Source organism: Haliotis asinina, chromosome 2 (genome assembly GCF_037392515.1).
Source record: "Haliotis asinina isolate JCU_RB_2024 chromosome 2, JCU_Hal_asi_v2, whole genome shotgun sequence".
Lineage (NCBI taxonomy): Eukaryota > Metazoa > Mollusca > Gastropoda > Lepetellida > Haliotidae > Haliotis > Haliotis asinina.
This window is the reverse complement of record NC_090281.1, coordinates 25,128,609-25,142,168: the sequence shown is the minus strand read 5'-3', so window position 1 is coordinate 25,142,168 and position 13,560 is coordinate 25,128,609. Positions and strand designations below refer to the sequence as shown.

At 38.7% G+C, this 13,560-nt stretch overlaps 1 protein-coding gene across 1 annotated transcript; it reads left to right on the top strand.

Annotated features, from left to right (window-relative positions):
- Window positions 1–262: 262 nt before the first annotated feature.
- LOC137272404 (WD repeat-containing protein 31-like) lies at window positions 263–13,064 on the top strand. Its single transcript, XM_067804781.1, has 10 exons — window positions 263–306; window positions 1,641–1,779; window positions 6,102–6,176; window positions 6,647–6,788; window positions 7,816–7,916; window positions 8,222–8,289; window positions 9,440–9,581; window positions 10,302–10,455; window positions 11,158–11,227; window positions 12,919–13,064. The coding sequence occupies exons 1-10, from the start codon at window positions 263–265 to the stop codon at window positions 12,998–13,000; spliced, it is 1,017 nt and encodes a 338-aa protein (XP_067660882.1). The 3' UTR covers window positions 13,001–13,064.
- The last annotated feature ends 496 nt before the right edge of the window (window positions 13,065–13,560 follow it).

The window sequence follows — 13,560 nt, the reverse complement described above, 5'->3', positions numbered from 1 at the left end:
TTGATTGTGACAGGTTTGCGTATCCCTATGCGCAAAAATATTACTGTCTTCATCAAATATATTTTTATAGACGGGACCCAGTGTATGAGTTATGTACAAGGGTGGACAACTCTCATTCTGCGTCCCTATTTCTCTAGGACGATTCCATTGTATCTATCAATTCGTGCATTCAGCATTTACCTGCTGTTGTGAAAAAAAAAGACATCGCAATTGAAACATGACATTTGTCATGTACATTTGAAGGAAGCACGTGTTTCACGTAATGGGAAAGCTCTTCAGTAAGAAGAAGTCTCCGAAATACGACAGGTATTTGGTTTGCAAATGTGGTCAGGTCTAGGCAAATAATCAAATTAATGTTCGGACGTCAGCATTATGCTTTAACAGCTATGTACATCCTTACCAGCCGCTATAGGATATGTTCGGCACTCAGAAAGAAAGGCCAACCCAACCCTAACCTAGATAACCCTATCCCCTAGCCTAAACTAACCTTAACCTAACCCCAAGTATTAGAGGAATGAATGGTAAAATAGTTACAATGATTTTACAATCACACTCATCCTCATGTTCAAAGGTTAAATTATTTTGACTTATTTGTGCTTAAATTATTAGTGCACTGCTCTTTTTGATCCATTGATTAAACCTGAAAAAAGTGCTGATTTGTCATTTTTTTTTTTTTTTTTTGAACAGTTAGTGGTGCATCAGAATGTTAAATCATGGAGCTTCCCTTTTTCATAATGGTAAAGGTAGTGTTAGATTTGCAAGGTTGATATCCTCTTTTTATACAGTTTTACTGGCATAAAGCAATTATGTAGATCAGCATTTTCACTTTTAAGACCTGAGCTTGATTTTTTATTAAGTAGAATTACTGGAGCATGTTATTTTGTTTGTTGTCTTCGCTTCACTCAACAACATGCCAACTCAATTATGGCAGTCAGTAAACAATCAAGTGTAGACTAGACAATCCACGAATAACATAACAAACCTCAGTCTACACAAATGGTATTTGATGACATCCATCATAGGATTCACTATCCCCACTGTGATACTGTTGGAATATTGCCAAAAAGGTGTAAGTCCATACTCAGTTACCACTTTTGTCACATGGACAAGCTGAGAGACACTGCATCAGAAAGTGTTGTTCAAATTCCAGTAAAGGGTTTATTTGTTCCTACAGTCACATTAAGGACAAAAGTTGGAGCAGTGCAGCTGTCTAAAGTGTAATAAGTAAGAATTAGTACCTCAGTCTGATTAATTTGAAAGGCATTTAGAAGTGGAAAGCATATAATAGGAAAAGCAAGACTTATGAAAGTCAGCTTCTTTATTGTGAATAATGTGACATTGTGGAGTGTTTACTTGCTTTTTCATCCTTCACCTTTCTTACTACACTCTGCCATGGAGAAAAGAGCTGGAACTGAACATAACCTGGTATTGTCTTTGTGAGATCTGGATTTGATTTGGATTTAATCTTGAATTCAAAGACTTGCTGATCTCTTGGTAACCCAAGGGTGGAAGGATGCTTATAATATCAAACCTTGGTTTGTCTGATCACATTGACTTATTTTCATATGATTATTGTAACATTTCATTGTTTCTCAGTGAACACTTTCAGATACTGTTGCCATGATTAATTCTTCTTCCAGTTTCAACTCCGCCTCGAAGCAGACGGACAGCCCTGAGAGAGAAGGAGCAGTGATGTCTTCATGTCCAGTGCATGAGGAGGCAGTGGTCAGTCTTGCTGGGGTCCAGACTGGCCTCTGTCTCTCAGGCAGCAAGGATAAGGTCGGTCTTAACAGGAGTACAGATAAGATGCGTATCTGCATAATTTACACAAACATATCTGTAAAAACTCATTTCAAGTCTATTGCGTACAAGTACGCTTGAATTTTTAATTCTCTATTAATTTGATGTTACATTCATACACACAAAAATGTCAATTCTTAGCTTGCAGACTTGTGGTTAGAGTAAACTAACTGAGGTATATTTAGAGGTTCTGTTCCAACACATAAACTTGGCAATTTGCAGTCATTCTTATGTTTTCTCAGTTTATTGTTTAAATATATGTATAACAAACACGTAAACCAACATTTAAACTTTAACATATATTTGTGTTTGATGGAATCTAGTAAAATACTGTAAACTGTCTTATTTCCGCGCCTTTAAATTTTCACGAGTGGTGGTCACTAAACCTTTTTGCACCTTCTTATTTTCACGAGGTGCTGGTTGACAAATGTATTGACAAATGCAATACAGTATAAATACCTGAGATGTAGGCCTAATGGGTACTTTACATGACTACGGATTTCAAGGAGAATATTGATCGATAAATCTTTTATTCAACCATGAAAAAGACCGGTCACGTGACAAGAATGTGATCTTGTTACAGATGGCGTCTCTGAATGTTTTAACACAACACCCAGGTGCGTGATCATTGAGTTGTTATAAAATAAACAGATTTGCGTAGTGATCTAAAAACAAATGTAATTGATTTCAAACCTAATTCTTATTGACCGGGTGTTAGAGCAATGAAAATAAAATTATCTTCTCTCAGGTGTTGTGATTACTTACATAAATTGTGAAAACATGAATCTCCAAAAACAGTAAATCTTGTTTGTCTTTTTCAAACGTCAAAGGGTTCAGAAGTTACAGAAACTAGTTACTTATTAAATGTTAAAAAAACAAGTGAAATGTTAAACTGTATATAAGGGGTTGGCTAAAGGCTAATCTCTTGTGACAACTATTAGTAAGAGTATCAGTAAGTGACACATGTTAATCCAGATTAGCCCAGTAGTGACACGTGAATGAGCAGTTCACACTTGTATTGTTTTTATGTTGTTGACGTATCTGAATGAAGTGAATGATATATCTATATTATCGCATGTTTTTATTCTCGCATCATGAAGTCTGGCACGAAAATCGTAAAAATTAAACGGTCGCGAAAATTTGGCTGTTTACAGTACCCACTTGAGTTTGAGTGAGGTGGGTACAACTGGAAAATTAGGATACGCAAATAAGATGAACACAAGTGAGTATAGGGATGTCACGATTCACCAATGCACCAGTGCATCATCAGCAAGCTTTGTGCTAATAGATATAGTCTGGTTCATAATTATTGAGAATTTTTCTTCTTACTTTGAGCTATCCTAACACTTCAACTGATTCACTGATACTTAAAACTAAGTAATGGTATAAGGGAGGTAACTCATCTTGGCCTACTGAGTATAGTACAATTAGAGTTACCTCCCCTGAATATGTAGCAGACGTCATTTTCCTCAGCACTGTCAACAATGTCTGCTGAAGATAAAAGAAGGTTGATTTTTTTTTTGTGTAATCAAGGAATTGATGATGTAAATACATTGGCAGAGAGAACAGGAACTCCTCTTTCTACTGTGTATAGGATTAGGATGAATTTTAAATTGGGAAAGGATTTTGGGCACCAGAAAGGAGCAGGGAGACCCAGAAAATTGGTCTTCTCAGATCGCGTCCGGCTGGGAGTTTTAGCGTCTAAAAAGCAAAGGGCAAGCATCTCCAACATCAGGTATGAAATGATAGAAAGGGGATCAACAGTTGTATCAAAATCTACAGTTAGAAGAAATTTGATTGATCTTGGATGGGAGAAAAAGACTGGAATTCCTTCTCCTCTCATGAAACAAGAACATAAAGACAGGCGTGTTGAGTGGTGTTTGGCACATGAAAACTTGACTGGGAAAATGTGATTTTTACTGATGAAAGCTCAATATGGGTATATCCCAATAATGTGAAAATATGGACAAAGTCTGCGTCAGCACCGTTGTATCAACAACCTAAATACAGCCCAAAGTTTCATGTATGGGGAGGGATATCCTTATTAGGAACGACCCCGCTGTGTGTGTTTGAGGGAAATCTGACAAGTCAACGCTACACTAACATATTAGATAATTTTCTCTTTCCAAGTGCACATGTGTTTTATGGAAATGACTGGATTTTGCAGCAAGATAATGATCCTAAACACACCGCAAAACATGCCAAGCAGTGGTTTCAGGAGAAAAATGTGACTGCATTACCATTTCCTGCATATAGTCCTGACTTAAATCCCATTGAGAACATTTGGGGGATGATGAAGGAATGTGTGAATCAAAAGGGGTTGACAAAAATTGAAGACGTGAAGTGAGAAGTGGTCCGATAGTGGGACAGCATAACTCACGAGACACTAACCTCTCTGATAGGAAGTATGCCTACCCGTCTTAGACTGTGCCGTGAAGCTTAAGGAGACTTGATAAAATATTAAATTGTTACCTACACAACATGAAAAGGTCAGTTCACTTTCACAATACATTCAGTTTTATCTGATTTGTTCTCGTTTAATAATATGAAATGCTTTAGCTATTCTCAATAATTTTGAACCATACTACATGATTCATATGATTTTATATCAATTCAGTTTTAATTTGACATATATCGATAACTATTTCGAGTCGTAACACATTTGTCTCTTGTATTTTTAGCACAAAACAGCAGACATGACTTCTTGAGAGTGAGTGATGGGTACATGGCTGATGGGTAGTTTTCCTTTCTCTAATAATTTCAAATGAAGTGGACTAGTTGTTTAGAGGTTTTCAGTGAACTATGGTTTCAGCATCAGACAACTTACCATTAAAGTAATGGCTGCTTGTTATACACAAAATGTCGAAAAGACTGTATTGTGATAAGTATCTTATTGTGACCTCAGTATCAAGATACTTATCATATCATATTGGTGTGTATGTGATTCATAATGCGCTAAATCTGACCAACTCAAACGACCTGTGAAGGTCCCAGGGTAGAATAGGCCTTCAGCAACCCATGCTTGCCATAAAAGGCGACTATGCTTGTCGTAAGAGGCGACTAATGGGATCAGGTGGTCAGGCTTGCTGACTTGGTTGGGACATGTCATCGGTTCCCAATTGCACAGATCGATGCACATGTTGTTCATCACTGGATTGTCTGGTCCAGACTCGATTATTTACAGACCACCGCCATATAGCTGTAATATTGCTAAGTGCAGTGTAAAACTCACTCACTCACTCACTCACTCACTCACTCACTCACTCACTCACTCACTCACTCACTCACTCAAACTATTCAAAACCTATTTTTTTTTTTAACCATTAAACTCTTTAACAGTGGTATTCTCAATCTCACAGCTTAGCATTGCCATGGCCATCATGAAAACCAGTGTGCAGTACAGGAAATTCTGTTTCGTATGATAACATAGTTTATGGGTCTTAGACACATAGAGCAGAACTATTCCTGGAGTATTGATTATTTAAGAAATATAGCATTCAAACTTTCAGGATGACATCATGTTTAGTGATTTATTAAACAAAAATTTGAAATTACATAAGTGTTGTGATGTTTTATACTAAATTGGATCAGTAGAGGTATAGGCATGCTTCAATTTTCTGTTTGGTTCTCTGTCGCTCCTTTAACAAAAATATATCCCTTCCTTCATAAGTAAAGAGATGACTCGTTGCATCAGTATGTCCACATAGTTTGTAAGATGATGGTCTGAGTCTCTGTGAGGGACCCATGGGTGGTGGGGTAGCCTAGTGGTTAAATTGTTTCCTGATAATGCCCAAAAGCTGGGACCTATTCCCCACCTTGGTACAATGTGTGAAGCCCATTTTTGGTGTCTCCTGTCATGATATTGCTGGAATATAGCTAAAAGTGACATAAAACAAAGCTCACTCATTCACTATAAGGGACCCATTCAGTCATTAGGACGATCACAGAAGAGTCAGTGTCCGAGGTCATCAGTCTAATAAAGGAAGTTTGATGAACTACTACTCCACTGATGACCAATGAAGATCCAGGTCAGAATTGATCTTCAATAACCCTTGCTTGTCGCAAGAGGCAACTATTGGGATAGGGCGGTCATCCTCGCTGACTGGCTTGACACATGTCATCATATCTCAGTTATGTAGATTGATGCTCATGCTGTTGATCCCTGGATTGTCTTGTCCAGATGCAATTATTTACAGACTGCCATATAGCTGGAATAATGCTGAGTATGGTGTAAAAATAAACTCACTGAATGACTTCTCCTCCAGTGTTGAACTCTGTAACATTGTTGTTTGTTTCCTCAGACCATGGTCCTGTATGATTACCACAACAACCGATTGGAGGACTGCTGGACAGGACATAAAAGAGAAGTTACAAAGGTATGTGATGCAGGTGTAGACTAGGACTAGCTATCTATCTCGATCATAGGTATAGATTATCATTAACTAAATACCAGTCGATTATAGACAAATGTCCGAGAAGTAACCTTGCACAAATATTCTGAAAATTAGTACAAGAAATGAATGGTGAGTGGTGACATGTTTTTGCATGGACAGTGAACTAAACAACATCCTGAACATAACTGAGAAACAGCTCATGCATAAAGTCATAACTTGGTACACTGTACTGGTAAATCATTCTATCACAAGAATTTATCTACAATATTATCTATGTCACACTTTTCATATCCATAATCATTTATAGTTTTTCCTGTTGATGAGATTTTGTTTTATTCATCTCTTTACCCAACCCTAGTGTAGACAATGCAGTATTTCTTTCTGGAATCTGGAAAAGAAATTCTGCTATGTTTTGTGATGTATTCTAGTGCCATGTTTACCACATATTCCAGGTGTGCTACGGTTCTGCCTGTCATGGCATGTTCAGTGCATCCCGGGACAAATCGGTGAAGATGTGGCATAGGGGCAACCCGAATGCTGTGCAAGAGTTTCAGGGTCATGACCTTGTTGTGACTGCAATGACCCTGAACCCAGGTAAACATGCAATACAGTCTCATGCACCTCAATTCATTTTGAAGCATACTAAACATCTAAATATCCAAAACTAAAACTGAACCTTTGTCATGTATATTTTCAACAAAGATAGCATGCTCCAGTGTTTGCCCTGACACAGAAAACCTGCATATTTGATGCACAAATTATCTCAAATACGCAGTGAATTTAAAAGCTTGCATCTTTGTCGATGCAGTGCTACCGGGACCTTAGTTCAGATTATGAAAGCTTGTAATTTACTGTTGTTTAAAAGTACCCAATTTATTGTTTGTCAGTTAACTGCTCAGTGCTTAATAAATAGCTGATCTGCTTTACCTTGGGTTTTTTTTTTGAGTTATTAAGCAATCACAGTTTACGTCTTGATGAAAGCTCCGTACAGAAGCTGACTCCCCAAAAACATGTCCATGACTCCCTCTTATGACACCAGGGAGTCATGATGACTCCTAAATTTTCATCTCCAGAGCGAACACTGATGCTTGTCAGTATTACTACATGTAGGTAAGACATGCTCAAAGTTACCTTAGCTCTGATGAGTGTCACCAGTGTCACAACATAGACTTAAAATGATCTCAGAGTTAAGATGTACATTTGGGCCCTGGTTATGACCTGAAAAAGAAATATTGAAATCATTTGAAGCTGAAAACAAAGAATGAGTCATGAAACTCTTTTCAGAAACTTTGAATAATAAACTTTTAAGAACTTTTGGAAAGATAGTTGACATACAAGTAGTATTAAGATGGCATATGCTGGACTGAAGAGGACAGGTACTACCTACCCCACTTTAACATGCCATTTGAGTGAGTGAGTGATTTGGGGAAACAACAGATATGGGCTTCACACATTGTACCTTTGTGAGGAAGTGAACTGGGGCCTTCAATGTGACAAGTGAATGCTTTAACCACTATGCTGTTTTACCTCCTCTGTGTCAATAATAACTTCAGAAGACTGGAAATGGGTGTTGTCTGATATGCATGGTTGATCATGACGCTGTTGTTGGTTGTTGTTGCAGACAATATGATGCTGTGTACTGGTTCCCGTGACAACAGCGTGAGATTGTGGAATGTGGAGACAGCAAAGTGCCTCATGCAAAACAGCATACCGCAGAATCTTGTTAGTGCAAATGATGCTTTTTCAATAGTTCCTATATATGCTGACTGTATAATATCCTTGGAAATAGTTGTCTTGACAAAGTCATCTGACGATGACCATTTCCTATTTTAAACTCAACTCTGAAATTTGTCCAAAAACTCAAACCATTTAGTACAACAAATGTATAAACCAAGCATCTAGATAATACTTTTATGTCCAACTGAATAATATTCAAATGTGTATTCTTTTCAGCATAATTACCAATGTCGATTTTATAGTCATTCCTCATGTCTGGAATGTGTGAATCTATGGTTGGTTTGTTGTAGGTGACAGACGTTAAGTGGATACCCAATAGTAGTCTTGTGGTGCAGGTGGGGGAGGACAAGCAAGTCAGGTAGGAAATGCACAGTATCACTGTCCCCCTTCACTTTCCATATGCTTTCATGGAGACAGTGCCAGCCGCCTGGATACTGTCCCTTCCAGAGGTCTCATGTAATGAATTTACTGTAAGCATGTAAACATCCAGGGGCAGATAATTGTAATTTCAGTACTAAACCAGAATGGAAATCTTGTAGTGAAAGCATGGGATTTTACTTGTAGTTTAATCATCCGTTGCATGTGATATTCAAACCATACATGTTCAGGTAAACAACCAGGGACAGATAACTCTAATTCCGTTACAAAACCAGAATGGATATCACAGATATGTTCAGAACTGTGTGTGCTCGTGCATGCTAGCGAGGGCTTGATCCAGAATGCCTCCGCCCATGCACATTTGAAGCATCCTCACAGCTGCCTCACCAAGCGAACCAAGATGGCAACCATGTTTCCCAGATAGCATTCATTGTTGGCCCAACATTGGCCCAATGTTTGTCAATGTAGGGCCAACATCTGCCAACATTGGGCCAACTATGAATGCTATCTGGGTTAACGTCATTCGTCACCCATCACCCCTTTCCGTAACCTCCAACATGAAGACAGGAAGCTATTCGTCTTGTCACGGAATAACATGAGTTGGTCACGAATGGTTTAGTGTACTGAAGTGGTTGCGTACATTTGGGGCGATGTAAGAGGTCACAAGAGGCAATAATGCGGGTGCTTGAGGTTGTGAACACACCTCTGGTAAGAATAGCTTGTGATTTTACTTGTAGCTTAATCATTTGCTGCATCTAGCTCAAAGCAACCATGGTTAGGTAAACAACCAGGGGCAGATATCTGTAATTTCAGTAAAACCGTGATGGAAAGCATCATTCTCTTTTGACTTATGTTCAAATCTGGTAGTGATAGCATGTGATTTTACTTGTAGTTGAACTATTTGCTCATCTTATGCTCAAACCATGTTCATGTAAACAACTAGGGGCAGATAACTTTTATTCCCGACCACGGCAACTTATGTAAGTTCCACTTGCTGCTGCTGACTGCTATGACAGCATTTGATATATGTTACATCTGTTTAATCAGTTGCTGACACTAAACTTTTATTACCACAAACACACACACACTTTACTAGTTTGAATGTGATTGTCTCATTGTTTTCCATCCAGATTGTACGACACTCGTAACCTGAGTGTGATCCACAGCTTCACCAAGAAGCAGTACATCCAGATGTCATGTGACATCAGCCCAGACGGTGTCTACTGCCTCACATGCAGCAATGGCTTCGGTGGCAATGGATGTGAAGCCACGGTAAGATGAGCAACAGTCTGTCATTGTTCCTAGTATATTGGGGCTGGGTGGGAGCCCAGACAGTGGATTGTCTGGTCCGGACTTGATTATTTACAGACAGCCGCCATATTGCTGGAATATTGCTGAGAGTGGCACTTCAAAGTAGTATATACACTTGGCATATCAGAAGTTAAGTTTCACCAGTGTAAATTTATGCACTTACTTCAGGCAACTGTTCTAAGCTAAATTTTGCACATGAACTGATGTATTGTAAAACAAAATCGTAAGGTTGAAAAGATTGTTGTCGTTAGTTTAGTAAATGATAAACATCAGTGAAAATTTGTGAATTTTTATCACAAACTTTCACCAAAATGCAGCATTTCACGTGTACAATATTTGCACATGCTCTTCAGCAATATGATACATGATCCTCATACAGTTCATCTGCATGAAGTTTGCTGTTGGTTCCCCCAAGTTAGTGGAGAAGTTCAGTTTCAATGTAACTATATATATATATGTGAAGAGTGTACAGTAGTACATACATAACAAGTAGTTTCCTAAATAATTACCGACACGAATCTTCTCTTATATGTTTCATTGTGTGTCTTCAGGGAGAAGTGATTACAGTTCTGATTCATATTTTTGTGAAATTAAACTATCTGGACATTACTGTGATATAGATTTTGTGTTTGAGTTTAACAATTCCTGATGATGACACATGTTCTTCTTTCTTTAATTCAGCTGTGGGATCTAAGAAGTCGTTCATTAATCCACGAGTACAAAGGTCACATAGAGGCCATTGAGGCATGTATATTCCTCCCGAGCAGTGACCTTCCCCTTGTTGCCACAGCCTCGAGAGATTGCACAGTCAAAGTCTGGAACAGAGACACAAAAGGTAACAAAACATATAAAAATCTGATAAAAAGTGGTACTGCAGTATCAAACCCATGGTGCGCAATGTACTATTTTGTTCCAGGATTAGGTCATAGTGCCTGATATACCACTGTTTCCCAGGATTAGATTATAGTGCCTGATATACCATTGTGTTCCAGGATTAGGTCATAGTGCCTGATATACCACTGTTTCCCAGGATTAGATTATAGTGCCTGATATACCATTGTGTTCCAGGATTAGGTCATAGTGCCTGATCTACCACTGTTTCCCAGGATTAGATTATAGTGCCTGATATACCATTGTGTTCCAGGATTAGATCATTTGCTTGATATACAACTGTGTCCCAGGATTAGGTCATAGCGTCTGATATTCCATTGTGTCCATTAGATAATGAACCACATGTAGCAGGAATAGGCCCATGATGTAATATGATGCTGAGGATTAGATAGTGATGCCTGCAGTGCCATCATATCCCAGGTCTTGACCCATGGTGCTTGGGACACTATACAGCAGTTAGCTGGAATATTGTTGAGTGTGGCATTAAAGAACTGAGAGACAAACAATCACACGAACACACAAAAAGAACAAGAGTTAAAGTTAAAGTTTCTTGACACAAATACTCTGGAAAACTCTGAAAATGCTTAGTGTTCATCTTCTCATTATTGGAGAACACATTTCTATTGCTAATTAAATCTGTTCCCAGCTCTTGTGTCAGATTTGTCAATCAGTGGTGCAGGACCGATCACCTCTCTTCTGGCATATGAGGATGGCAGGTGAGTCACCTCCTTTCAGACAAAGATTAATGAACCTGTTCATTTGGTTTCACTGAGTGCTTGCTTGTGAGTGCTCATATAGCCACATAGCACAAAGGACATATTGCTCATCTGGATGACATGCTTGGTTGACTATTTACAAACAAACAAACAAACAAACAAATAAATACAGGTCATGTCATTAAAAAGACATTGGTGACCATCTGTTAATCAATTCAGAAAATCATTAAGAAAACACCAGCTTCGTTGATTATGAATTTTTTTCATTTCTGTAAATAAGTCTGTCAATAATGACGAATATCTTTGACCTACTCATCCATGTTGTTATAAACACCGTATCAAATGACGTATAGTATTCCCAGAAATTATTGAGAATCATGTTGCGTCATGTAACTCATTACGATTATTAACTTCTGGCGTTTTACTTACATAAACATGTTAAAACATCATCCTTTTACAGTCTCAGTCTTGTTTTAGTACTTTGTTAGACCTCCTCGCTCAGCAATGCATGCCTGAATACGCCTAGGCACACTACCCATCAAAGTTTGTAGGTAATCGTGTGACAGGGTATCCCAATATTAGACCACCTCGGCCTTCATATCTTCAATATTTCTCAGTCCCTTTTGGTTTATTCTGTCCTTCATGACTCCCCACACATTCTCAATTAGGTTTAGGTTTGGGCTGTAACTGGGCCAGTCTAAAACTTGAACATTTTCGCCCGACAACCACTGTTTTATGTAGCGCGCAGTGTGTTTTGGGTCATTATCATGCTGGGAAATCCAATCATCTTCATACAATGTTTGTGCTGTCAGAAGAAGATGACCATTTAGAATGTCAACGTATCTTTCTTTCGTCAAGTTTCCCGTGAAAACACACAATGGCGTCACTCCACGTTTTTTCACCCAATTAAGTCTCTGTAATTCCTGCCTAACTGTTTCATGCATACCTGAGGACTTCCTCTGCTAATCATTTCATTTCTGATGTTCTCAACACTTCTCAATTTGCCCCTACTCACAAATTGCCCAAGTCTTTGGCGATCCACAACACTGAATTTCCTAGGCCGACCTGCCCCTGCTTTGTGCTCTATCCCGGTTCCTGTTTGAATATTCTTCGAAGTTCTGTATACTGTAGACAAAGGAATACCATGTCTACAAGCTAACACTTTAGCATCAGCCTCACCCCTTTCAAAATCATCTAGAATGAGCTTTCTTTTCTCTCTTGCTGTAAATTCTGCCATGTCAACACAGGAAGCCGTCTGCTCAGACAAGGGAGATAACTCTTGACGTAATGAGTTGCCTTCTAAGCCTTCAAGAGTTGTCTCCCTTATTTAGTATGCTTAGTGCATAGTGAAAGCCCTTTTTCCAATCTTAGCATCATTAGATAAAAAACAAAGATTTTCTCAATAATTTCTGGGAACACTGTACTTCCACCACCCTCACAAGTTCCCTCCTCAGTTATGTAGGTAGGCCCAGTTCTCATTCAGGTGTATGCACGTGAGAGATGCTCGAGCTGTTCGATTAGGAAACTCATCACGCGTGTGAAACACTTTGTGCAAAACAAATGCACCCTGTATGTCATTGACTGTCAGTTACTAAAATGATTTCACTTAAAATGGAACTGACTTTGATTATTTAGCCTCTGAGCAAATTTCATTTACAGCCATAAATGATACATTGTTGGCCTTTTCTCAGTGTTCTGGCGGGCTCTTTCTACATGGGCATTCAACTGATGGACTTGAAAAAAGGACAACTCTCCAGAAGGTCGCAGTTCTAGTGAGGTCTGACCTAGTCAAGATATACAGATATAGCCAGATGCCATCAGCTGACAGTGGGTTGCTTGGAACAAAGTGGTGAACATTATCATGTAGTAATGTTTGGTTATTCACGCAGCGCCTTGTCAAAATGAAGGTCGACTTTGTTCCTTAGTATTGCCTGGTTCTCTGTGAATCATCTTGTCTGTTGACAGTGAAGCTCAACTGTATCCCATCAGATAGCCTTGTCATCTGTTGAGGAATTTGTCAGCAAATAACCACAGTTATTGTTAGTTTCAATGTGATGTTAGAACCGAACTCTGTTAGTATTGTGTGCATATTTCTAGATGACCTTGTTGGTGTGAATATGGACTTTATCACATACTATTGCCTTATTGTGTTTAGCAACACAGTGACCAACTTTGTCCCTGTATTCTGCCATGTTTGTGAGTAGGCTGTGACCACCTTAATCATTCAATATTGGCTGTCATGTTGTGAGCAATGATCACTTTTATCCCTTAGTACTGGCTCATCATATTGTTAACAGTGATTGCCATCATCCCCTACAATTGCTAGTCACATT

Coding starts and splice junctions, on each gene's coding strand:
- LOC137272404 (XM_067804781.1), top strand. CDS start 263: ATGGGAAAGCTCTTCAGTAAGAAGAAGTCTCCGAAATACGACAG. Junction 6,177..6,646: donor ATAAAAGAGAAGTTACAAAG/GTATGTGATGCA, acceptor CACATATTCCAG/GTGTGCTACGGTTCTGCCTG. Junction 9,582..10,301: donor GCAATGGATGTGAAGCCACG/GTAAGATGAGCA, acceptor TCTTTAATTCAG/CTGTGGGATCTAAGAAGTCG.